Source organism: Centruroides vittatus, unplaced genomic scaffold (assembly GCF_030686945.1).
Source record: "Centruroides vittatus isolate TY-2023 unplaced genomic scaffold, ASM3068694v2 contig_925, whole genome shotgun sequence".
NCBI classification, from domain to species: domain Eukaryota; kingdom Metazoa; phylum Arthropoda; class Arachnida; order Scorpiones; family Buthidae; genus Centruroides; species Centruroides vittatus.
In genome coordinates, this window is record NW_027122611.1 from 42,288 (window position 1) to 68,385 (window position 26,098).

General features: G+C 39.2%; 3 protein-coding genes across 5 annotated transcripts; 2 read left to right on the top strand and 1 right to left on the bottom strand.

Annotated features, from left to right (window-relative positions):
• The first annotated feature begins 493 nt into the window (after positions 1–493).
• LOC136984611 (protein arginine methyltransferase NDUFAF7, mitochondrial) lies at positions 494–11,018 on the top strand. Of its 2 annotated transcripts, XM_067281673.1 has the most exons (11): positions 496–930; positions 2,290–2,511; positions 6,372–6,514; positions 6,596–6,676; positions 7,293–7,403; positions 9,401–9,661; positions 9,730–9,843; positions 9,908–10,057; positions 10,119–10,224; positions 10,288–10,355; positions 10,838–11,018. In XM_067281673.1, the coding sequence occupies exons 2-11, from the start codon at positions 2,466–2,468 to the stop codon at positions 11,006–11,008; spliced, it is 1,251 nt and encodes a 416-aa protein (XP_067137774.1). In that variant the 5' UTR covers positions 496–930; positions 2,290–2,465; the 3' UTR covers positions 11,009–11,018. The 2 variants fall into 2 exon arrangements, with proteins under 2 accessions (XP_067137773.1, XP_067137774.1); XM_067281672.1 differs by having other exon boundaries at positions 494–930; positions 10,119–10,355.
• Positions 11,019–11,055: 37 nt separating this feature from the next.
• 7B2 (Secretogranin_V domain-containing protein 7B2) lies at positions 11,056–12,632 on the bottom strand. Of its 2 annotated transcripts, none has more exons than XM_067281674.1 (6): positions 12,483–12,632; positions 12,014–12,347; positions 11,817–11,945; positions 11,424–11,749; positions 11,291–11,359; positions 11,056–11,225 (listed from the first exon to the last, which is right to left on the bottom strand). In XM_067281674.1, exons 2-6 carry the CDS (start codon positions 12,345–12,347, stop codon positions 11,148–11,150), a joined length of 936 nt encoding a protein of 311 aa, XP_067137775.1. In that variant the 5' UTR covers positions 12,483–12,632; the 3' UTR covers positions 11,056–11,147. The 2 variants fall into 2 exon arrangements, with proteins under 2 accessions (XP_067137775.1, XP_067137776.1); XM_067281675.1 differs by lacking the exon at positions 12,483–12,632 and having other exon boundaries at positions 11,424–11,474; positions 11,544–11,749; positions 12,014–12,476.
• Positions 12,633–15,201: 2,569 nt separating this feature from the next.
• On the top strand, positions 15,202–24,368 carry Grx5 (Glutaredoxin 5). Its single transcript, XM_067281655.1, has 2 exons — positions 15,202–15,704; positions 24,070–24,368. The coding sequence occupies exons 1-2, from the start codon at positions 15,443–15,445 to the stop codon at positions 24,270–24,272; spliced, it is 465 nt and encodes a 154-aa protein (XP_067137756.1). The 5' UTR covers positions 15,202–15,442; the 3' UTR covers positions 24,273–24,368.
• Positions 24,369–26,098: the final 1,730 nt, after the last annotated feature.

Below are 26,098 nucleotides of genomic sequence, written 5' to 3' on the forward strand. Positions count from 1 at the left end.
TCTATAGTTTTACGTTGTATAAATTCTGCTAACGAGCCCGAGTCCATTTTTATCGGATGTACAGTACGACACCAAAAATTTATAATAAATATAAGTATATAAATTATTACAATTATTATACTTTAAATATCAGAGAATAAATAAGAATATAAGATTTTATTTATAACGTAAAGTAAAAAAAGGAACACTTTATATTATAAAATTTTTCTTAATTTGTGACCTCGTCTCCGCTAGGGGACGAGCCATCGCTTTTCTAAAGCCATGTGGAAAGTCGGTCGTAGGATTTTATCTTCTTCCGACAGTGAGTTTTCTTTATTTTTAAAATAGTTTTCTGCTTTTTTCGATCGCCGGGTATCGTCTCGATGACGGATAATATCAAAATTAACGCATAACACGATCGAAAGAAATTGGAAAGGAATCACGTTAACGTAACCACTCCGATTAGTTCGCGGATCTACCGATAGAGTGAGCCGATCGTAAATCTCGTTTATTCGCGATCGAAAGACTGTTCCAATAGTTTCGTAACCGTTATTAACGGAATTTCGTTTTAGTTTAAAAATATATCCAACGTGGTTATTAGTAAAAGACCATCAATTTAAGTTTGCGAAGTTGGAATCGGCAGAAATAGTCTCGTTTCCCGTTCACCAACACGAACGCTTTGGGTGTGAGAGTATCGAAAACACATGTCACGGTGAAAACAGCTGTTTTAGGTTTGTAAACACGTTGTGGATGATGTAAAATGAATTCTTTAACAGAGGTTCCAGTTGTAGTCGATTAATTTTTGAAATGTCGAAATTATTGATTACATCCAAACGATGTCGCTCATGTAGGCATTCACGAAACCAAGAAAATAAAAAAAGCAAAGTTGAAGTAGAGGTGATGAAGAAGACTATGGATTTATTTTGCATCTGTAACTATAAGAGGAACGAAGTAAGTACAACCGACTTATTTAAATAAATTCACTTATTTTACGGTAGACGAACCGTATCATTTACAATCCAACTAGGGACACGTTTCAGAATCAGTGGGAATAGGGTGTAAGACTGATTGAACTTGGGTTATTTTCTAAAATTTATTTAGTTATCGATCTACAAATTGGAGATCTTATATTAAAGTGTTAATAAAATTGCAAAATTGCTCTATTCAGAGACTGATTCTACAATCGAGTATTAAAAATGGATAAAACTGGGATTGTCCCCGGAAATCGGGGACCTATGGTCAATAAGTTCCTGAGAGTCCCTATTTATATTTGAATTATTGGTTAATGTTACCCTAGGTATCGAGATGGTGGCTCGTCTCCGATTCCAGAAAACAGAAGCAAGGAAACAGTGGGGATGCACGTTCTAACCTAACCTAACCTATTCTAATAAATTACTATAATTATTAGAATAGGTTAGGTTAGGTTAGAACGTGCGTTCCCACTGTTTTCTTTCTTCTGATTGCTGGAATCGGAGACGAGCCACCATCTCGATACCTAGGGTAACATTAACCGAATTATTAACCTTTACCATTTTGGGACAACTTATTAATTGTGTACAGTTTTTGAGCTATTTTTGACCTGCATACTATGATGTACTTTTGGTACTTTTCTTTTAATTACATGGACCTTGCAGACATTGAATAAATGACAAAAAAGTACAGCAAATATTTTTGATAGTTTTTTCATGTAACTAGTAAATAGGCTTATAAGAACAAATTCTTATGCCATCGTTACCACTAAAGAAATCTGCGTAAACAATATGTTTCTAGACTCTTTTCCCAGTCGTATCCGGTATTATTCACCACCCCACTTTAAACCGTACGCATAATTAATGGATGACTTCCCACTGATGGGATTAAAGTTAATCCATGCCATTTAAAATATATATTAAAATGTTAATCTGGAGTTGCAGAGTATTTTGTTAGGGTGTAGACTTCCATTTTATTTTAAATTGAAATCTATATTACTAAGTTTAATGTTATGGCAATATTTAATTAGAATCATAAAGCACTCAAATTATTAGTCATTTAAATGTTTTGCTAAAGAGAATTTATTCCAAACATTTTATTTATTCATTCAGTTTTAATTAATACTTATTGTGCATCCTTTACAATGCAACATATGCAATGTAAAGAAATATATACATTCTAATTATTTGATATAGGACATATTGTGGATCAAAATATTTCTAAGAAAATATATAAATGGGTTTTTTAAATTTAATCTATAATTTAAAATTAATAAAATTTATTTCTAAATTTTAATTTCATATGAAATCATTTTTGTAATTATTAATTAATATATTACAGATTTTCTTGGCTATGTATAATTGTTTGAGTGGAGTATGGCCCTTAAGACACAGACATGTTTGTAGTGCAGCATTTATTGGAGGATTGTAACTGGCAGAAAATGAACTCTGAACTTGCAAAAATTACAGTGGTGCCATTGGCAGAGATCAAAGTTTCATCACAAAAGAAATAAAGTGATGTATTTGGCAGGAAAAGAAAGCAGATATGTTTGCAAGATGTATGGTAAATATGTCTATTTGACTGAAGAATGTTTGATTTGACAACAGTTTTAATAGTGTATCTGGTCCTTTGACTAGTTTAAATTTATCAACAACTTCCTGCATCATCCTTCATTTTATGAAGACGATAGTCATCGTTGAGTTGTAATTTGCAAATTGCCAACAATGTAATTATAATAATTCAAATATGGACATTACTAAGATATATCTTCTTAACATGTTATATATAATTGAACCAACTGGAAGAAAATGAATAAGAATTTGAAGACAAATAGGATAAAATCAGTCAGTAAACATCAGCCAAAGAATCTTTCATCTGACAGAAATTTTAATAGCATACCTGGAATGTAATCCTCACTTAGAGGACCTGCCTTAGTCTGTCCTTTCTTCTGACCTGTTCAATGTGGACATCCCTGTTGGTAGCAAAGCTGCCACTGACATAGCTGACAGGATGTAGGAGGTGTGCAAACTTGTGCAGGAGTTCTTGAAACAAGGTGGTGAACAAGTGAATGAGTTTGTATATTTGATGGAGAAATTACCAGAATGAATGCAGAAGTGCAAATGTGGATGCAATGAGTAAATTTGCAAGGGATAAAAAGGTGTTCAGTACAAATGGCTGTGTATGGGAGAGTTGTGCCTGTGCTTATGTATGTTAGAAGATTCACAGGAGTTGCATTACTGCATTTGAGAGGAGTGTGTGGCATAATGAGGAAAGACAGTGACAAATGATCAAATGTTAGAGGAATGTGGGACGAAAAAAAGTGTCATTGAAAAGACAAGTAAATCAGCTCTACAATTGTGTGACATGATGAAAGAATGACAGTAGAACTATTGAAGAGAGTATACATGGGTAGCTAGAAAGCATGGTAGGAGAAGGCTGATAAAATATTGGGGGAATAAGTGAATGAGAATCTGAAAGGACATAAGGTGCTGAGTCAGAGAAAGAATTAAGAGAAAGTGTGCTAGAAGAGGCACGAGTGTGTCTGAAGCAAACTTGGACAACAAAGAAACTTTAAGGATAATTGACTTGGACAGAAAGGCAAGGAGAAAGTTGATGAATGAATGATTTATAGGAATGTTGTCTCTTTTTGTTCTGCTCATTCTATTTAGACCATGAGCATGTATGTATGTAGAACAAATATTTTTATATAGGCTTCAGATCCATTCATTAAATCACATTTTCTCTTCATGAAATATGCAAATGATCACCTGAAAATTTATATTGTTTTTATTCAGGAATATAACTAAAATAATCTGTAGCAATTCTTGTTTAAAAAGTAGAGAGAGCATTTTATTGGTTTGTACTGTACTGTACTGTACTGTACTGTACTGTACATGTTGCAAAAAAAAAAAAAAAAAAGATCCATCTTAGATATTTTCCATTATAAAGCATGAAATGGATGTGACATCACACACATAACTGAACTTTAGGTTGTGATATAAGCTGCTGTTTGTGACACAGTAACAAGTTAGGAACAGAAAAAATTGGTTTCAAAAGCCAGCTTACAGAAAAGGAGAAAGGTCAGATTATAACTTTAAAAGAATGTGGAAAGTCCAATAAAGCAAAGATTTTGAAACAATCACTTAATGTTATGGACAATTTATGCAACTAAAGAATGCTATAGCATTAAAAAAATTTCCCTGGAAGGTCTGTTAAATTGACTACTCATCAAAAAAGGCTGATTATTAAGGAAGTTAAATCTGGTTTGACTTCTTTAGGTACTTTGAAGGTGCTTGATTAAATGGCTTGGGAAGAAATCTTGAAGAAAATAATAGAAAATCATGATGAAAATAAATTCAGTTTAGATTGGTGACATCTGGCCAATCTAAACTGGCCAACTTACAGAAAAATGACAATTTTATTAGCACTCATATGCAGAAATATAACAAGATAGTAATGGTTATATGATGAACTGGGCAGACTTTGGGTGTTGTGGAAAAACAGATGTTGTGTTTTTAACAAATTACACAAATACAACAGATTATGAATGTGCAACTACTTGCTACCATTTGCAGAAGAAATTGAGGGCACACCTTATGTTTCAGCAAGATAATGCTCAGATTCACATAGCAAAGTTGACCTTTGATTTCTAGTAAATGTTGTTTACATTGACTTGCCACCCCACAGTTCCAATTAAAACCCATAGAAAATTTAGGGAAACATTCACAAAAGCCATATATGCACACAGAACGTAATATTCGTAATAAAATTCCTCGTGCAAACCAAAAGAGATGATTCTGTCTTAATGCAAGCCATAAGCACACATTACGTGCAGAAACTTATTTGATGCCAAAAAGAATTTATAAATTGATTTTGAAGGGAGAAAAAACTTCATATTAATTTTTATGACTTTTGTTTGATGGACATATCTTTTTTTAACATCTGTTTTTGCTATTTTGAGTTTATTCTTATGATATTTTCTTACATAATTTGTTGTTACACGACAAGAAATTTTGTTATTTTGGAGTATTATGTAATCACAGTATGTGATTATGCACAATTTCAACACCAGTCAAAAATGCCACAATGTTTGTTGGAAACAAGAGAGTCCCAAGAAATTTTGTTAAAAAATGAAAGTAATACAAAATATTTAAGAAAAGTAAGAATTTCATTCAATCCATTTTATTTATAACTTGTTTCATCACCAGACGATCTGTTTCGAACAGAAGACAGAAGTTTGCCGCCAGAGATCAAATGCATTCTTAATTCCAAAGGATTCGATTTAAAAAGATCAAATTTTTGTTTAAACAAATCAGATGATGAATAGAAATGAAAACTTAACAACAAAATTATGGTTTAAATGTTCCAGACCAAGTTGATTTACTTTACAAAGTGCCTAATCATGTTTATTCTGAAATAATTAGCTTTGATAACAAGGAGAACAGTGATGCTAAAGAAAAATATTTTTATGCAAATCATTATTTACCATTAGCCTAGTTGTTTTGTGTTCACAATTGTTTAGAAAGTTATGGTATTTTTTCAATTTATAAGATATTGACTAGTTTAATTTATTTATAACTTACATAAGCTATATATAGGCTATACATCCTGTATAGTGTTATGTATAATTGCTTTATGATGATTTTTATGAACATTTGTTTACTTCCATTAATAATTGTCCTGGTTGAATATTTGTACATAATGAAATTTTTGTACAGTACATGGTACACAATTTATATTTGAAGTTGTGAAATATTAAAAACTTTAAATTATCATTAGTCTATGCAATAAATTAGTTTTCATTCTATTAAATGTAATTTTTAACTCAAATAATCGTTTTTATTTACAAAATTTTAATATTTAAAATATTTAAACAATAGTTATAGACTTCAATGTCGGTTATAATGTTACTAATTTAAATCCAAACCGTATATGTGCAATTACATAATTTTTTGAAATTAAACTACAGAAGTATGTTACATATAATGTACCGGTACCTTTACTGGTCGCTAACATTGATAAGAGGAGGCCCACCAACAGGTCGGACACGTGCAGATTTTGGGCATTTCTTCACGTTAGTAACACCCAAATAGTGGCCGGTTTTCCATAGAAACTCCTCCCTCCGCAGATCGCCCACGTTTTCCGTTTCCGTATACGAATAAGCAAATAGATTACATACATTGAAGACAAAACTAAATTAAAACCAATTTACAAATATAATTTTAAAATTTTGCAGGCAAATATCTCGCGATGACGTTTCGGTGTTAAGTCGTGCCATTTTTTACCCACCCTACGTTCTTTTGTGGGTCGTTTCACCGCAATACTTCACGGTCCTGAGGAAAAATCATTTGCTTTATATTACGTAATATAAAGCAATTTATCGATATTTCCCCACAATTCGTTTACATTGACACTATTTTCAGAGTTCTTCAGACGATTTTCCCGGGGAGGAAACGAAGACGGGGGAAAGAGCGACGTCTACCATCGTCTGGTGAGCAGGATCCGGGCCGGCGGACCCCTGACCCTGGCAGACTACATGAACGAAGTCCTCACCCATCCTCTACAGGTAATCCTAACGCTCTTAACCGAAACCTGCCTGGTCTGTACATCGGTTTGGTTGGATCCAACGGATTTATTTGTTTTATAGGGGTACTACACTACTAAGAATATGATCGGAAAATCCGGCGATTTCGTCACTTCCCCCGAAGTATCGCAGTTATTCGGAGAAGTAAGTACATTTTACAAACGACGAATGCTAATTTTCTGTTTCGTGTTGTCATATACTCTGTTACGGCAAAGGTCTTTAAATATTTGGAAATCCGAAACGGAAACGAATAATTACGGCTGCCAAATTTAGTGCCGGTTTTTCGTTTGGGCATTGTGAAAGTTAGCCGATTTTCCGTCTTCTAATTAGTAGAAAGAACTCTACACGAGATATCGAGAGCGTAATAACGACTCTGTCGACGTATTTAACGGGAATTTATTTATTGTGACGACGTCACAATGCCGGTCTGAGTTTTAACTTTGGAAATCACGCGACTTCCGGTCCACACCGGAAGTTCTTGTATAGTGGACCAGACCTCCGGTCTCCAAGCTTTACATATCTGGTCTCGATTTTCATCTATCTAACCCTCCGTTCCAGTATTAACGAGGGAAAACAATTGGACTATTAAGAGCGAATTTTTGACACGTCTTTCCTAGATTCTTCCGCCTAACGCTGTTATCTAACAAATGGACTTTTACGGGTGACAAAACTAGATGTCACGTCATAAATTAATTGTTTGTGAGATGTAGATAGATTATTTACGTAAATTTCGGTGTTAATTCTTGCTGTTTACTTGTAGTTGATAGCGGTTTGGTTCGTGAACGAGTGGATCAAAGTGGGAAGACCCTCTCCGTTGAATCTAGTGGAATTGGGCCCCGGACGCGGAACTCTCTCCGCTGATCTCCTGAGGGTAAGAATCTTCGTTACGGATTAATTTGCTCTCCGTATATTTATTTAACCTCGATATACACTATGTACAGTACACCGAAAGGAAATGAAAATGCTACGCGTGTAATCGTCGGTCTCGGTTGAGGTTTACGTCACTTTCGAATCAAAATGAGGAGATTAGAATTTTATCCGTGATTCGAAGTAAGAGAACCGTTTGCCGTCATTCGTTTTAGGAAAGAATGGCGACCACGTAGCGTGCGGCAAGCTTAAGATCGTCGTAGAAGATTTAAATATGACTAATATTCTTACAAATTAAATAGTCTATACTGTCAATAGGAACATAATTGATGAGAGATAAAGCATTATAAATAACAGGATTTTTAGATCGTTACTTTCGATTGGATAATAGAACCCCACGTGGTCACCGAAATTAAAAAAAAAATAATAATAATTATTGTAGAAGCGACGCGATACGGCTATTTTTTTAATTTAATATAAATGGCGTCACGTACAGTACGTTGGATGGGACAAAAATAGCAGGTGTTACAGGGAATCGATATCTGCATCGATGTATCACGCTTCTAAATAAAAAAATAAATAGTGCAACGTTTTACGGTATGAAGTAGCACTTTAAATTACAAAAACATTGATGCCACCTTAGGGGTTTTCTCCTCAAATTTAGGGAAAAATCAGCAGGATGGAGGAAAGTGCCCATATTGGTAGGGGTTTTCAAAAGTCACACGACTCGTGATTTGTTCTGGCGCGAGATCCGGAGCGGGTGGCTTCATCACCATGCTTCTGCTCGACTGTGCCAACGCCCCGAAGTGAAAATTTGTTTCTGTACATTGTCGAAGACTTTTTTTTTTTTTTTTTTTTTTTTACGCATTGCACCCGGAGCAAAACTTTTTAGGGGAAACTTGTTTCAGTTTTAGGGTTATATTCAGTTAGTTTTAGGGGAAATTTCAGGTCCGTTCAGGGGGTTTTGAGAACAGATGATTGGAAACGTTAAGGCTTTCGTTATTTTCTTTTTAACGAGATAACATATTATATTTTACAAAGTACAGTATGTAAATATACCGATTCTGATTGGCATCCGTTTGTATAAGAGATCGATCGCGTAACTCGCAGTCGTAAAAAAAAAATAAAATACGAAATTATTTTAATACGAAAAAATTTAAAATCGGTTTGTAATCGTACATTTTATTCCTTACACGTTTCTTTGTAATACAAATAACATTTCTCATTTGAAATAGCTTTTGCTCGTGTTATTTTTATCTCTCCTTATAAACTATAAAGATATTTCTGGACAAAAATAGGTAATAAATATTTCAGGCGTATTTTTTCCGACATTTCTCTACGATATAGTCTACTTACGGTCAAGGACACTTTAGGACACGTGTACTTAATGTATTGGGTTATTTAATGAATAAAATTAAGCGAGAGGTGAGCGGAAAACTAATTCTAACCTTTGTAATACGTTCCTTTATACTTATCTACTTTTGGACTACCAAATTTCGGGTGATGTCGTCCGCTCGGTTCTTTCGACCGACGAAGGTCGATATTTGAATCTTCCGTGGCTTTAGACATTTTATAAAAATAAATTCGCAAACGTTACACTCGTTTATCACTTTTACGTAGATTCTTGCCGACGATAAGCGGCCTCTTGTTTAAATTACACGTAATTTAAATTTTCCGGTCGTAAATACCGCGCGACGATTTTTTAATATCGTAACAATCCCGAAAATTACGCACCTGGCTAAGCGGGTAACCGAAACTAAAGTGCAAAATGGCGGATGAGAGTGAGAAGAGAGAAACGTAACGCTTTCCGTTTCTTTATCTTAAAGGGTGCGACGAGAAGGCGGAAAGACGACGTTTCCTCCCCCCTTTTCCATTTTACCGAATTATTTCTGGGTTATTTCCGTAGCCGGAAGCGGAAGTAATCTTTCTTCCGTCCTAGCTTTCCGGAAAAGCTAGATCGTTTCTGCTAGAGGACGGAAGTAGACCGACTTTGCGTTTCAGGTGTTTAGCCGTTTTCTGCGGCCGGAGGAGGATATCCAACTGCGCCTGGTGGAAATCGGGCCTCTTCTGAGCGCCGTCCAGGAGGAGACGCTGTGCCCCAACCGGACGGAAGCGCTTCTCGACCGACTCGAATACAGGAGGAACGTCACGCGCGGGGGTGTACCCGTCACCTGGTACCGGAGTCTGTCCGACGTTCCGCCGGCGTTTTCGTTTTACGTGGCCAACGAGTTCTTCGACGCGCTTCCGGTCCATCAGCTTCGGGTGAGTACGCTCTTTCTTCCGTCTCGGTCGGGGGTTCGACCCGTAAACGTCGGAGGAGGCTCTTTCAGAAAACCGAGAAGGGGTGGAGGGAAGTTTTGGTGGACGAGGATCCGGAGGCCCGGGAATGTCGACTCAGGTACATCCTGTCCAGAGAAGAGACGCCCGTCTGCAAACTGTTCCGGGTAAGAACCCTTTCCCGTGTCTAGTTCAAATTGTGCTAAAAGTAACGGAGTTCGAAACCCGCAGCCGGAAGCAGGCGATGAAAGAGAGACGGTGGAGGTGTGTCCCCGGGGTCTGGCCCTGACTGAACTGTTGGCCCGCAGGATAAAGGAGGACGGCGGATTCGCCCTGATAATCGATTACGGACACGACGGAGACGGATCCGACACTTTTAGGGTAAGTCACACGGCCCTTGCGGTTCCTCCTCTTCCTCTCACCTCCTCTTTTTCTTCCTCAGGCCTTTCGAAACCACCAACCGCACCACCCCCTGCTGGATCCGGGCACTGCCGACCTCACCGCCGACGTGGACTTTTCTTCTCTGCGACGAGCGGCCGGGGATGCGGGTAAGTCCCCCCTCTGCGCGCAGGTTCGTTTCCCGCTGTTAATTCCGTCTGTTTGCGTTTCAGTTTGCGTTTTCGGACCCGTCACGCAGAGGACCTTTCTCTACCGGATGGGAATACGACTGAGACTGAACGTGAGTATCCTCTTCTTCTTTTTCGAGGTTTATATCCTCTTCTTTAAGGTCTGTATAAGAGGTCATATATAGACCTTGCTCTTCTTCCGGAGCGGGTGGCGGCCTCTAGCGGAAAAAATCCATTCCAGAAAAGAAAGGCTGCAGCGTCGTTACTAAATAAAAGGACTGCGTACGACAGAGTAACGCGCGCCGGACACTCACCCTAGGAAACATTTGAATACACTCGAGAGATACGTTTTCCGAACAGGCTGATTTACCTAGGTAGACGGCGACGTCAGTCGGAGAGAAAGCGGACTAAGGCTATAATTTCCATATAAACTGGGAGGAGAAGAAGAAGCAGAAGAAGAGTAACGCGCGCGGCGCGTTTCTCCCCCATAACCATGGACCATGCGCCGAGGGTCGCGAGGGTGGCGCGCGCTGCCGCGTCGCTTTCGGCGGATGAATTAAGAAAATAGTTATACTTTTGTATTCTTTAATTACAGAGGCTGTTGGAGTCGGCGCCGCCGGATATGCGGGAGGAGCTGAGATCGGGATACGAGACGCTGACCCGCCAGGACCGAATGGGAGAACGGTTCAAGTTCTTGGCCCTCTTCCCCCCGGTATTGCGCGAGATGCTGCAGAGAAGTCCTCCGGCTGCCTTCTTACCCTCCTAGACTCTCCACTTTTTGTTCTTCCCCGGGCGAAAGAAAAGAGACGGACGACCACAGACGTTTACTTTAATGACGCTAAAATACAGAAGGGTGGACAAGAAACGGAACTGAGACGGGGGAGGATCAAACGACGCACCGGCCGCTACTCGGAAGTGACGTGGCCCGGATTCTTCTTGGCCACCACCGGAAGCTTCTCTCCTCGCAGATACGGGTTGCCCGACTGTAAAGACCGGAAACGTTACCGGAAGTGGGGGAGAAGGAAAGAGAAGAAGAATCCGTACTTACTATTCTCTTGGCTTTCAGACCGGAAGCCGAGGCCGATCGGCGCATCTCGGTGTAGTAAGTGTCGTGAGACTGGAAGGAAGAAAGATTAAAAGAACGGAAGGCGGAGGTGGAGCGTGGCTCGTCCTCTTCTTACCTTTTTAGTGAAGTACTTCTTAGCCACCAGATTCTTGCGCTGCCCCTCGATCTGCCGGAGAGATAGAGAGATCAGCGGAAGAGCCGGGAGTTGGGGCGGAGGAGGCGCCCTCTGGCCTACCTGCATGTCCTGGACGATGCGTCCGATGGTGGTGTCCATCAGTCCCTCGTTCTGAATGGATCTGGCCAGGGCGTCGATCTCGTTCTCCCGGGTGCTGCCGGGACAGTCGAACATGTGTTCGGTGTCGCACATGCACTCCTGCGCCGCCTGGTACTCTCGGCTGAAGACCGCCGTGTTGACGAAGTCCTCCAGACATCCGTCGCGGGCTGAAAGGGAGGAACCGTGGAAAAAACGGCGGAAATGAGAGCGCGGACGGGTGAGAAACGCTCTTACCTTCGTATCCGGGAGGACAGGGGTTGGGAGGATTGCAGTAGGCGGGCAACACCGCGTCAGTCTTCACCACCTGCAGATTCTTGACGCTGCCGTCGGGCTTCAGGCGCTGGCTACCTTCTCCGGCTCCTCCTGCGGAAGACATACGGCTGGAGAGAACGAAGAAAGGAGAGAGAGAGAGGAGGAGGAGGGGGTCTTACCTTGCACGTACTGGTGTCCCCAGAGGGAGCTATGTTCCAAGTACTCGCGGTCTCGGATGGAAGGCTCCCTGCCCAACAGGTCGTCGTGTCGGGTCCCGAATCTCTCGGGATGGACGTCCAAATCCTTGGAGAGGCGATCGCCCCGGGAGGGTCTTCCGGATCCAGCCGGGTCGAGACCGGGGTAGTCGTCGTCCGGGTCTCCTCCCATGCGTTCCATCATCTCTCGGAGGAGAGAGTCGGTAAGCATCCCCAATCGGTCGTAGGACTGGCAACGGAGGCCGGGCGGCGAGCAACAGACGGCCACCAGCAACAAGAAGAACGCACGCATCTCCATCTGAAACGAAAGAAACGTCGTTTGGGCGGGCGTTAACGGGCCCGTGCCACTCCGGACCGGAAGTGCCACCGGATCTTCTCTATCCCCGAAATTCGAATATTCTGTCGGTCCCGATCCGACCGAAATCTTTCTTACCTTTATCCGTAGAATCGGATGACGTCGAAAGCCGCATCGACGTCATCGCTCATCGACGGGCGCCGCGCGGCGGCCGTTTTCGTCTGTCGATCGATAAACGGCGACGCCGACCGGACTCTCGATGTTGCACCGTCGCGCTAAATGCGGGGAATCGTTGATTTCTATCCGGGACGTCGGCGAAAGGAACATTTTCGCGTCGCGGACTCGGAGGCGCATGAAGGTCTTCGCGCGAGACGAGTCCGGGTATTCCGCGCAATGTCCGTGTGTAGGTCAAAAAACGATTGTAAAAAGAACTTCGAAAATAAAGATTTCCGTTTATTTACTCGTAGGATTAAGACAAAATACAGTGGAAAAGTCGGACTAGTAACAGAATCCGGAAGAGAGAAACGAAAGGCTCGATGGTGGGGAAGGCGTTAAAAACGAGCAGATTCGGAGGCCTTCCGGGAGGCAGAATCGGAGGTCTTCGGAAGGCGAGTGGATTCGAAGGCTTCCGGATTCCTACGGGAAGAATCGGAGGCGGAGGTTCTGGGGTCGGGGCCGGCGTGAAGATCACGGTTCTCCTCCTCCGGGAAGAGGACCGGGTGTCGATCGCCCTGCGGCGAACTCTCGGCCGCTTCTCCTCCTGAGTACTGAGAGGGATGGAGGTAGTGGCCCCCGTAGTGGTTTCCCTCTTCCCCGGCGGCGGGCCGGAAGTAGCCCGCTCCCTGGTAGCCGTCGGAGGGATCCACCTGGGCGTATTGCGGAACGGAGTGTTCCGTGGGATAGTCGGGCCTATACGACGGGTATCCAGGATATTCCAGATACTCCTCGTATTCCTGGTGGGATCGGCGAACTTGCGGTCGGAAAACCAAGACCGGGCGGAGTCGGTATCCTTTCATCCGGATTCCCACACGGACTCCGTGGGGCGGAAGAGGAGCGGCGAGAGGAATCACCGTCCACAGCAAGAGAAGCCACGTCCCGGCCGACAGCCGGGATCCTGCGCTGGTCATGACAGTGCCGAGATGATTTTTGCGCGAGAGGAGAGCGTCCCTCTTTATAACGGGCGTTCGTTCCCCTCGACGGCATCCGTCTCGCTCGGACGAGAACCGCCGTCCCGGAAAGGCGGGTCGAAGACTCGGAGCTCCTGCCGGACGACGAACTCCTCTCGGGCGGAAAAGGAAAACTCGGACGACGACTACTCCCCAATCTCCTCCATCCGGGCGGATTCGAACCCGCGACACCGGCCGATGAAGTAGGGATCTGCTTCGTTTTTCGGGCGGGAAATAAAGAAACACCAGGTAATTGGAAAAGGAAAGACCGTCTTTCGTACATTGGAAGGTTCGAGACGGGAATAATCTTACTAAACAACAGGAAAGAAAGGGTTTCGTTCTAATTAATTACGGAGTAGAATGTGTGGCGCTTTTCCCCTTTGCGTGTCGCCGCCAATTTTCCCTAACAATTAGGAAAATGTTCACCTTCGCTCTTTGGAGCGAAACTTTCCTCCGCACCTATTTGTGGACCGCGGTCTCTGGGAAACCTTCCGCGTTTCTCTATCGGTTTTTCGACTTCCACGTTCCTTAACCGGGAAATTTCATCGATCCCCCTTCGTTCCTTCCCCTTTCGGACCGAAGGCGGCGATCGTCAGCCGAATACCCAATTCGTTTCCTAACTTTTCTTAAAGGCCTCTCTTTCTCTTTAAGAAAAGTAAGTTGGAAAGGTTTTCGCGAAATCGCCACGGAAAGGAATTCCGATCGTCGTTTACGTTCCGATTCCGACTTAACCGGGAAAATTCCGATGGAATTCGAACCCCGTCGTCCAATCGTCGCGAAATTTATTTTGTAAATTTTCCTCCGAAAAAAATTCGTAGACGAAAAATATTTTTGGATAGTTTCTATTATTATTCCGGTCGAACGACGAGTGCCCTACACTCGGTGAAGCGCCGTTGCGTTCTTAACACGTTACGACACGTGTCGCGCGTGAGGTGGCGCTTTTAGACCCTCCATCCTCCATGTTTAGTCCGCCGGTAACCGTTCTATCTGACGCGTACTTAATATTTGCGTTAAAAATCTTCCATTGTCGTACAAGAGCGGATATAATACGTAAACGGCATTTATAAAGCGGGAATGGCCAATGCCGTATAATAATAAAAGGATCAAATATGGCGGTGCCTGGCCGGAATGCGTTATATTCTATATAACAGACTGGTTGAAGCTCGTTCGATGGTCTCATTGTACGTAGTCTGTTTATTCATAAAAATATGCCGACTTTTCTTAATATTGGGAGTTTATAAAAAGAAAATCTTATAGAAATCGATCGACTTAATTATTTAAAAAAACGTGTCCTCAATAGCATTCGAGTATGTCACATTTTATTAAACGAATGTTAATACGTCGAGATGTCGGATAAATAAGGCTTAACGTTATACATTTGTACAAATTAGTGTGAAAATTAGAAATGATCCACAGAGTCGTAATCTGTGGATCGTTTTTAATTTTCCGATGCGATGGATGCTGTTTTATAAAGTAACAACATAAAGACGGCAGATGGCGGTAAAGATGACTGTCGAGAGCTCGTAGGGGCTCGAGGTAAAATACCCCTCTTTAGCCATATTTTTTAAAACGAAATACATAAAACGTTCCTTTAATAATAAAAAGCAGCCTTCGAGATAGAATAGTTCAATCTTATTATTAACGAAAAGAGAGTAGATATTAAAATTCAATGGCAAAGATTGTAAGTACGAAACGGTAACCGTTAATTTATTATTAGCGTCTGGAAATGATAAATATTTCTGCCGAAGTAAAAACTTTTCCGTAAACGATAGTGAATAACGCAGTTCTTACGGGAAGAGGAAATTCGAAATTATTCGGTCGACGGAATTTTAAGCCAACGGAGAGGTGGCAACACTTATCGGAAAGTAATATGGAAGTCGATGGGAGTGGAAGGTGAAGTTTATCGTCGTATTTTTCGATAAAGAAACGAGAATGCTGAGTTTGGGCAGGTTGTTGGACGCCTCTTGCAGAGGGATTTTCCGGAGGAACTTACTTTACCGTTTCGCCACGATTTCCACCGAGGTGGAGGCGGACATTCGGGCCAAGATCGGCGGATCCAAGGTGGTGGTCTTCATGAAGGGATGCCCCGATAAGCCCATGTGCGGATTCAGCAACGCCGTCGTCCAGATTTTAAGGATGCACAACGTTCGGTACGACAGCTACGACGTGCTGCGAGACGAAACTCTCAGGCAAGGTGAGCGCTTTCTCTTCCTCCGTTCTATACGCACCGTTTAACACACCTGCCGTAAACTATGCTGCATTACGCCAATGCTCATTTCTTTATTCCAGTGGCTCCCAAAGTGGGTGCTATTCCCCTCTGAGGGTGGAGGGAGGGTTCTAACCGAACGTTGACTAGGCGAGGGTTCGAGTCTGTGGCAACCCTTCCCTTTCTTCCTTTAAAACGGGCACACATTAACCAACGGGCAAAAAAAAAAGGCACGATTCAAGCGCCGAATGAGAGGTTTTTCGACTCCTCCAAATTGTAGACCCCCTGTACTAGCATAAAAGTCAAAGGAACCATTTCTCTGTATGTGACCCTTTGTCAGATATTACCCTGTACAGAATTGGCTATGTCATTTCCAAAAAAATTGCATTTAATGGTTTCCAGATGTGAAGAATAATGTTTAATGATAACACAAAATGTGAGGTTTGTAGAAAAGTTTTTCTAAAAATATTTTCGAGACTTTCTCGCTTGAGGGAAAACAAGTTGGGGTGTCGAGCGCAAGTTTACGGAACCGACAATGCTTTGAAAAAGTTTGGGAATGGCTGGTTTATTTCTTTCGCCGTGACGTCTGCACCGTCAATTATTAAAATGCTTTGACCAAATCGAACGTTTTGCTGTTGGCTTTTTTACTGAGGTTAAAATGGATTGAGAAACGCAATCTGTTTTAACCTGCCGAGGAACTTCTATTCGTCTGTATCCCTCCTGCCTGGTCTGGCTACAATTTCTGGTTCTTAACAAAAACAAACAAAAAAGCAGCGATAATTTGTCATTTAAAAAGCTGGAGTGATGTCACCCGACTGTACCTATGATGCAAGCTTTCCCATTCGATAATGCACAATTGAGAACAACACTGAGATAGACCGGGTTTGGGCATGGAATGATATTGTAAGTGTAGAGGTAGGTGCACACAACAGAAAAAATTGTAACATGGACACTTGAGCAAATTTTACCAAAAAATAAAAATTTTAGGTGAAATAATATAAAATCAAATTATAAAAATTGTTTAACGGAAGATTTTTGCTTGATCAGTCAAGCTTCTTTGGACAACAGAACAAGGATTTGAAATGGAACATATTTTTAAATATAAGTTATTTAAGATCTGTTTCATTCCTTAGATAAGTTTTTACTAGAAATAAATATTTATATAATTTTTACCAAAAAATAAAAATTAAGAAAATGTTATATGGAGGGAGAGAAAAATGTTTCAAAATAACTTAGTTTGTTGACTTTGATGTTGCAAGGCTGTTGTATAAGAATTTGAAGTTTCTATTAATGCTTTTTTGTGATATGAAGCAATAAGGTGGATATTACCCAGTCTGGAGAACAGTCCTCCTTTATTATTTGCTTTGCTAATTCTGTTGTTTTGTGTATCGCCCTTATGTTTTACAGTATAATACTTTTTTGTAATGTGTGAGTTGTAGCACTAATGTAAAATGTAGTGTTTGTATTGGATTGTAAGTTTTTTTATGTATATTAGGTTTTTGTAGGGATGTTAGGGGAATCTGCCATTGCAAACGAGTGTACTTGACGATGGTAAAGTACTTTTGGCAATATTTAAGCCAAGCTTTTTGGCACGTCTTGCTATTTTACCTGAACGGTTGCCAAAGAAATGATATTGTTTCATTTCATTGTATTTTTTTTCATTTGGTAGTCTGCTTTCCTGTTGCTTAAGTGGAATGAGTTTTGGATGGAATGGATTAAGTTTTAGATGATTTGTATGATAATAGTCCAGCAATGAATTGAGTGTTGTAATCAGATCTTTAACTGAAACATTTAGATATTACATCAAAAGCATTGTATGTTTTACTGTACCATAAGCTGGTGTCTGTACAAAGACTAATACAATTACTAGAGCCGCCTCACGTGCATTTTAAACAAATTGAGGTATGAGGGGACTCTGACTGAATCAAAACCAGAATGATAACCAGAATAAACCTTCCTCGTTTTTATTGAACTGGAACCTACCTGATGGGATAAGAATCTGTTGAAACCAGGAACCAAACTGGTTCTTTTGAACAGTTTGAATTTGTTCTTTATTCTGTTTATAAGTAAGATTCAATTTACTGAAGTTTTTGAATAATTATAAAAAAAGAGATTTGACAATGGTCTGGAAAGATCAGCTATTGGATGCTTTGCATATTTTGAAATGTTACCTTTTTTCTAAACTAAGAAAATAAATTTTTGAGTTGATATTATTTCCTTCAGGTATTGTTTGGAATTGCTAGTAGATGAAATCTTTTGTAGTTTGAGTGTTTTTGTTGTTTGCATAATAACTCCACCAATAATTTTCAAGATAGAGAATAAAACATCTATAAATTTGTGAAATCAGTTTCTGCAGTTTGGGAGACACTGACAAATTGTGAAAAATTATTAATTCAAAACAGGATTTCAAATTCAGAATGCCTTTCCTTGGAACAACTTCAAATCGTTGAGTTTCAAAATAAATTGAAACATATGCGTGAGCTATAGAGCATTGGCGACTTCATGCTCTTCGCATATGTAGCACCATGCATATGATAACACATTGCTGTCTTTGGAGTTTATACATCTCCCTTTCAGACTGGCCCTGTTTGGAATCCTGTTTTGAATTAACCTGAAGCAGACCTCAAATGAGGCCGAAAATGTCTGTTCCCAAAAATTAAGCATTACCGAAGATAAAGGTTCGTTGAGGGCAAAGTGTTTATTAACACTGGTAATCAGGTTACAAGATATTGAATGTGTTATTTCAATCACTTCAAAAGTGACCACAATGTAATGATGTCATCTGCAATGCATTTGAAAGTGTTTTTGGGTGAACAAAGCTCTTTGACATTTGCAACTGTCAGTTGACCTAATAATGCAGAAAAGGATGTTCTTTCTTTCATTTCATCACTTATGGGGTGGCTTCCAACCAATATTACTGTCATGAAAGAACTCTACTGTGAACAGCTGAATTGTTAAAACACTGGCACATAGAGAAAAGACCTTAAGAACTAGGCCTCTCTGTGCCAGGAGGTTCTGCCTCGTCTATCTTACAGCCCAGAGTCAGCACCAACTACCATGTACTTTGTGCCCTGCAGAACGATATCGCCAATATATGGTTTGACAAAAATACCCGATGCTCAAGACTTCAAAGAAAAACTCCAGTCGTTTCATGCTTGCAGGATTGAAAGTTTGCAGCAAAGGTGGTGAGATGTGATTGCACTTCTGGTTGCTATCTTGTTTGAGGACGTCATGGTCACAAACAAGATGGCGACCAGTGCAGCTACTAACTACAATTAAAGAAAAAAATATCGATTCACAATTAACGTATTTTTATTTTCTTTTCTTCAATTTCTTCAGTAAAGAAGATGATTCAACTAATTCATTTATAACGAATTAGTTGAATCAGATTTAGACGTGAACACACTGGATAAGACAAAGTCTGCTGCCAATTCTCCAATTAAATTGAAAGAGTGTGCTGCAATGGAGCACATACATGGCAAGATTGTTTGTTTTGTTAGATTTAATGCGTGCTTGGAGGCTGCTCTATATACCAAACATATTGGAGGCATTATTGTAAGATTGTCCTCTACAATCTTGCAAATTAATATCTAAGTCAGATAATAGCTTTAAAACGCAATCTTCCATTTCTGCACTCTTATGGCTGGTATTTTCTAAAAATTTTTTAAACCTTTCCGCAGGGGTTCCATTTTTATCGACATATCTAACCACAATACGTAATTGGTCCATACGGGAAATATTGGGTGTCAAATCTACTTTAATGGAGTAATACTCTGCTTCTTTTAATTCCAAGATAATAAAACTTTTAACATTGCTACCCAACATTTTGACAAACTCATCGCAAATATTTGCTGATAGATGCCCAGCACCTTTATTTGCAAAATTAAATAAATGATGTAAGATGGGATCAAATTTTGCTAAAAGTTCTATGCACACTAAATAATTTCCGTTGTGATTATCATCAATAATTTGATTGTATCCCTAAAAGCCAAGCTGGTTGAACTTAAAAATTTGATTACTTCGACAATCTGTTCTAAAATATTTTTCCAGTAATTAGTATTTTTTGCCATTGTTATAATTGAATAATTTTTGAAATACAGTAGAGCATCGATTATCCGACCCCCGATTAACCGACTTATCGGTTAACCGACCACGTTCTAGTCGGCAAATTCAAATGTCCGCTAGTGATGTGGCGCCAGTGGCGTAGCATAGTGGGGGCGGCAGGGGCGGCACTTTAAGGGGATGGCAAAATTTCACAATAAATAATAATAATACCTAAATAAAGGGGTGGCGAAATTTTCCTCCGCCCAGGGCGGCTGACACCCACGCTACGCCACTGTGTGGTGCTACAATATTTGGTTATGTCTCGGCTACTTTAATATTATTTTTGTCAAATTTTTGCATGTTTTAGCTGGCAGCACTGGCTCGACCATGAAAGGGAGGCTAGTATTTAAACCATGTCTAATACACTATACTAATAATGTATTTTTTCATACTTTTTGGTTATCCGACTTTTCAGTTATCCGACCAACCCCAGTCCCCAATTAAGTCGGATAATCGATGCTCTACTGTATTCACATTTTTCTGTAGATCGGTTAACAAGTACTTGAGTGTTTTCTTTATGCAGGGCGGAATTTTTTCACCGTGTTTCCAATCATTGAACCCTGTACTAAATGCATTACTCACACTATTAAATAGTTTGCATGGGATTCGATAAACTTTTCCCAAAGAATTTGAGTATGAAAGCCAGTTTTGTTTTTGTTGTTTTCTCATTTAGTAAATGTCTATAAAATGTCATTTTCATAGTATACCTGCTCTGCAATTTGTAGACCATATTAGATGCAGTGAAGTCTAGTTTTTGAATATCTATATCTATGTTAGATATGTTCTTGATTATATCTATAATTTTTTTCTTTGCTTAATTTTTCCCATAATGCAGGATCATCATAATTAACACTGAGCATATTATTAGCTTCATCTTCATCTAAACATTCTCTTTCCCAATGTTCTGGCTGTGGCTGTTGCATGTCTTGTTGCACCTGTTCCTCCTGTTATTGTGTTTTGTATCTTTTTTCATTTGATAGTTAGGCATTATCATCATACTGTTATTGTGAATGAATTATATACTGTTGTCGATTTTTCTTTTCCTTGTTTGTGTTGCTGATGCTGTGTAATTTAAAAGGACAAAACACTTAGTGTTTTGTCCTTTTTATGAAAGAAATTTGTTAATGTAGGCATTTTTCTCAGAAAAGCTATTTGCCTTGCTTTGTTTTTTTTCTTTAATTTACAATTGGCATAGCCATATAACTTTTCTCGTTTGTATTCCATGGTTAGCCTTACCTTCAAGATATAATAAAAAATATTTTTAAAATTAATTCTAGAAAGTAAGAATTAACCTACCAGTTACTGTATAAATTAAAAATATAATATATTATTATTAAAACATGGGTGCCAGAGTGCACACACCGGTCTCCAGCCATCAAACTGATTTAAGTGCGAGCGAAATTGCCACCCTAAAAGGCCAGTGCCCTGGAGTTATAGCCCATTTAGCCCCATGGTTAGGATGGTGCCGTTAGTAACTATAATAGTATTGCTATGCCTATGCATGGCATGTGTGATAGAACACCATAGTACAGTACATACACCTTTGTTTAAACACTGTCATTTGCATCATTCAAAAATGTATTTAGTATATCAGCTGTTGAAAACAGCTCATATACTAAATACTCAGTGTAGTGTTTGTTTATACCAAATTACTTTTAAAATATTAATTTTCTATAGATAATTTAGTTGGAAATTTGTGTTGGTCTACCAGAGTTTGGTAAATGAAGCATGTAATATTAGTATTTATTCCTACTTTTTGCATCAGAGTTTCCTCATATAATATCATCCTCCAAAAAAGATTGATAAAGTTTTCATAAAAACTTTCTTTCATCACTAACTACAAGAACATGGACATATTTTTCAACAAACAGCATTTGTAGGCATTGCTTTGGTGCAAATGGTTACTGGCTGTCATTAATGTGGCATACATTGTATTCTTAGACAATTATTGTTTTCTTGATTATTATAAAGGGCTTTATATCTTGCTGTTGCTTAAGCAGTGTGGCCTTTGCATTTCCAGTGTGTTTGTGGTTCCAGTAAAGCATTGATTTTATCTTATAACAATATACAATTTTGTTTTGGTAGGTCTCAAGTGTCACAAACTGGTTTTGAGAATTTTTCTGAAGTTTTGTTCAGATTTGGAAATTGCATTTAGGATATGGTTTGGTTTGCATCGGATTTATTGCTGGTATTTTTTTTTAAGCAGCATTTGGTTTTGTCCAGATTATTAAAAAGGATTTTAAAATCTTTTTGAATAATGTGGAGCTATATTTGAATTTCATTGGATATCTGTGAATTTAAATTTCCAAATGTATAGAACACTCCAACGTCATTAGCTACATTAAACTTTACAAAAATTTGATAGAATTTTAATGAACTCTTTTGAATTCTTTTTAACTCATATACCCAAAGATGGTAGATGAAGAGGCCAAAAACTTGAAAAAGAAAAGAATTGCTGGAAGAAACATAGAAATACTAGGTAAATTATTAACGACTTTCCCATGTCATTACTAGAATTTTTTACGTGCTTTATTACAGAACTCAACTAATAACAAAACTACATTTCAACATGCAAATCCTAACCAAACAGCAGTTAAACACAAAAGAAAAATTTACTTAGGAGAAACATAACAAATTCATTTTGGAAAAAGTTTGGAATCGTACAAGGTTGTAGAAAGAAAAATGGAATCACAAACATAAAATGGTATTTAATCATTTGTATGGCTCCTTTGGCTTTAATTACAGCTGTAACTCTTTTAGGCATTGATTCCAGAAGTTTTTTACAGGCTTTAATTAATAATGTTCTTTAGCCTTTCCTTGTTTGACAGATGCCGAGAATCGATAAAGTGCTTTGATAAACCACACGTTTTCGATTGGATTTAAATCTGGACCATATGACGACCGGTCCATCCTTTCCAAATTAACCGAGTAAAGAATTCTACGACAGATGTTTGCTCTGTGATATGGTGTACTGGCGTCTTGGAAGATTATGTTAGTCTCCAAACTGGTCTTCACTTATGGAAACAATTACCTGTCTCAACATCTCCATATAGACTTTGCATTCTTAATGGCACCGAAAAAATGCAGGAGTTTTCCAAGTCCTTGTGCTAAGATACGTGTGTCCAATTGTGACAGACTGAAGAAATTTTACTTTGTTTTCACATACTTGTCTTGATACTCCTCACCTTTCCTTCACCACTTGAATGAAACTATCGTCGTCGCAGTTGATGTTGATCATTGACTCTCTGTTGAAGATGACACGATTTCATTTTTCTTTGGTCCATAAGTCATCTGTTGATGAATTTGGGTTAATCTTGATTTCATCTTAATTTTCCTGTAGGAATGGATATGACTTCCTATTTTTCTGTTTAGACTTGTGTTCTGCTGATCTTGGACCAAACATCATTCGGTTTCTTGTGCAAAATTTGCAGTAGTATGCTGCAACACCTAGAGGTTAGCCGTGGCAGTACATTTCTAGATCAAGTTTTCAGTTTTTGTTGTAAATTTCTTCCATATCTTACTTATGGTGGACTGAATACCCAGTGATATCTGGGCACCTAAACATGAGAATATCCATTTTTTGGCATTGCAATGATGTTTTACATTGTCGGACGGTTCGGTCGATGGAACAATTTCAAATGCCGGTATCGGGAATCAATGATGGTGGTTAAGACATACACAGCAGCTTCTGGTATTTAAGTAGTTTTGCATTAGATATGCAATACCTAATTAGCATACATTTTGCTTATTTTAAGTGGGTAAGCAGAAGATTCCATACTTCTTCTACAACCTTGTATGATTGCAAACTTTTTCCAAGATGAGTTTGTGTTCTAAGTTTTGTTTTGCATTTAATTGCTGTTTTGTTTAGGATTTGCATATTTGAACATAGTTTCCTTATCGTTGTAACAAAGCACATGTAAAATTGTAGTAATGACGTGAGAGAATTGTTAATGCCAGAAAACATGAAATGTAATTCCAAACTTTTTTCTGGGGTAGTAGGTCACTTTTCGAGAAGGCATTCCAAATTTTCCAATGCCATTTCCCATCAAAATCTGACAATGCATCTTCCCCTATTATCAATGTGTCTTTTCCCAGTTGTGCACATCATACTATGCGATGGCAGGAAGAAAGATGATTCTCTTGCAAATTTTTAGCTATTGAACTCTGAACATCTCTAATCTTTCCTCACCCTGTGTTACAATTTTTGCCCATAAACTCTACATGAAGTGATATTTTTTTTCCTTGGCAGGCATCAAGGATTTCAGCAACTGGCCGACGATACCACAAGTGTACATCAACGGAGAGTTTGTGGGAGGGTGCGACATTCTTCTGCAGATGCACCAGAATGGAGAACTCATCGACGAGCTTCAGAAGGCGGGAATCACCTCTGCTATTCTATCGCGGGAGGCAGAACAGATGGACGATTCCAATGGAGACAAGGTTAAAAAATAGAAGATTTATTATAAATAGATTATTCCGTGTACATAGATTTCAGAGCTTTGTAGTTTCTATTTAAATAAAATTTATCATTTTCAAAAGCTTTAAAAACCGATTGGCAATATTTACCAAAAAACTTTTTTTTTGTTTTTACACATTCATTGCATACTGACAAAATATATTGGACATGTTATGAAATTGGAAACCAATTGAACTAATTGTTAGATATGAGTTTTTGTCACCGTTCCAAAGACTGTCATTTACGACCAATCAGACATTTCTTATAATGTTAGATTCCTTGTTACCAAGATGACGGACATTGTTAAAACCTGGGAACAAAATTTTCCACACAACTTCATCATTTTGGTAATGATGTGGGGAAGAGAAATCCATCCGGATCACCCAATGCCTGAAACCCAGAAACACATATTAGCCAGTCTTTTAAACATAAAAACTAGACAATTGCTCTTGGACTGGCACTTACCAGAGAACTGAAGTCAGAAGGAGTTTCACTGCTACTGGTAGATTCTTCCATTATTCCATTTTTTCGGACCAGTCTTTGGAGCCTACTGGAAACTGCTGATGTCATTTCTGTCCGAGTCGAAGCCTAAATGAAAAAGAGATCAAATGACAGAATTCCCTGGCCTGACTAGAAGAGAAAAGGGCTTACCTGTACCAGGTAACCAGGTAAGAGAAAACTTACCTGTAGCAATGAAGAGCATCGCCGGAAGAAAACCGGGTCAGTACTTTCTACCAATACGGCTGCCAAGGCGGAGGCTGCGGTGCCGATGCATTCGTCTACATCCATCCGATAACTAGCCATCCAGTGTATAAATAAATACAAACTATTTATTTATAGCTGGGTTTCTGCAAAATGAATGTTCTTCCTCCAATTCGTATGCTTTGTTTTGGAAATTGCCGGACAACATAAGCCTAGATGTAACAAATAGCAACAAATAATTAACAAAATACCATTATCTGGTCATTTTCGAATAATGGATAGGCAGTAGAAATGCACTGCAATGACATTTTACATGTGATGTATTTCTTGAATAAAGACACACTGTTTAGTGTTTATTTTTTTATTCCTTTTAACAGTTGTGGGTTGGCTGAAACACCAGACCACTGCTCTGGGGATACAAAATTGAATCTGGGCAAAGAACACTGGGAATTTTTTGTGGGTGGTCAATCTCAATACTTTGGGCTCTCTCCCCAGAACTGCCAATTTAATACTTTCGACACTGAATCCAGTGTCTTTGGTCAGTCATTTAGTGCCCCATTTGTTAAACTTTTGTCATGTCTGAATTTTGGTGTTTTTTTTCTGTTTTTGTTAGCATTTGGCACTTTATGGTGTTTTTGATAGCACCACTTGTTACTATATCTAAGATTATAAAATTTAGATATTTTGATTTTTTTCTAGAAATGACTGGAAAAAAATGATCCAGAACATTTGACGTGGATATACAAGTAGAGTAACCAAAGAGTGTTATGTTCATGTTAAGAAATATGACTAAACATATTTCTTAGGAAATAGACACATTGGCAGTATAAAACTTTCAAAACATTGCCATACATTCATTTGAAGTAATAGAGCAATGGCACACAAAAGTGGCCACAATGCAATGAAGGCTCGCAATCAATTGTAGGGCAGACTCACTACAATCGGTTTGAGAAATTTGAGGACAGTTTTCTGGCTTTGAGACAAATCTCATCCAGGCGCCAATTCTGTCGTTGTCGACAACTCTCTACAATCGATAGATGATAATCCACGGTTGATCACCAGAGAATTAGTGCAGCAATGAGTGTTTGATGACAAGTCCAACAAAGCCACGTGGAGCAAA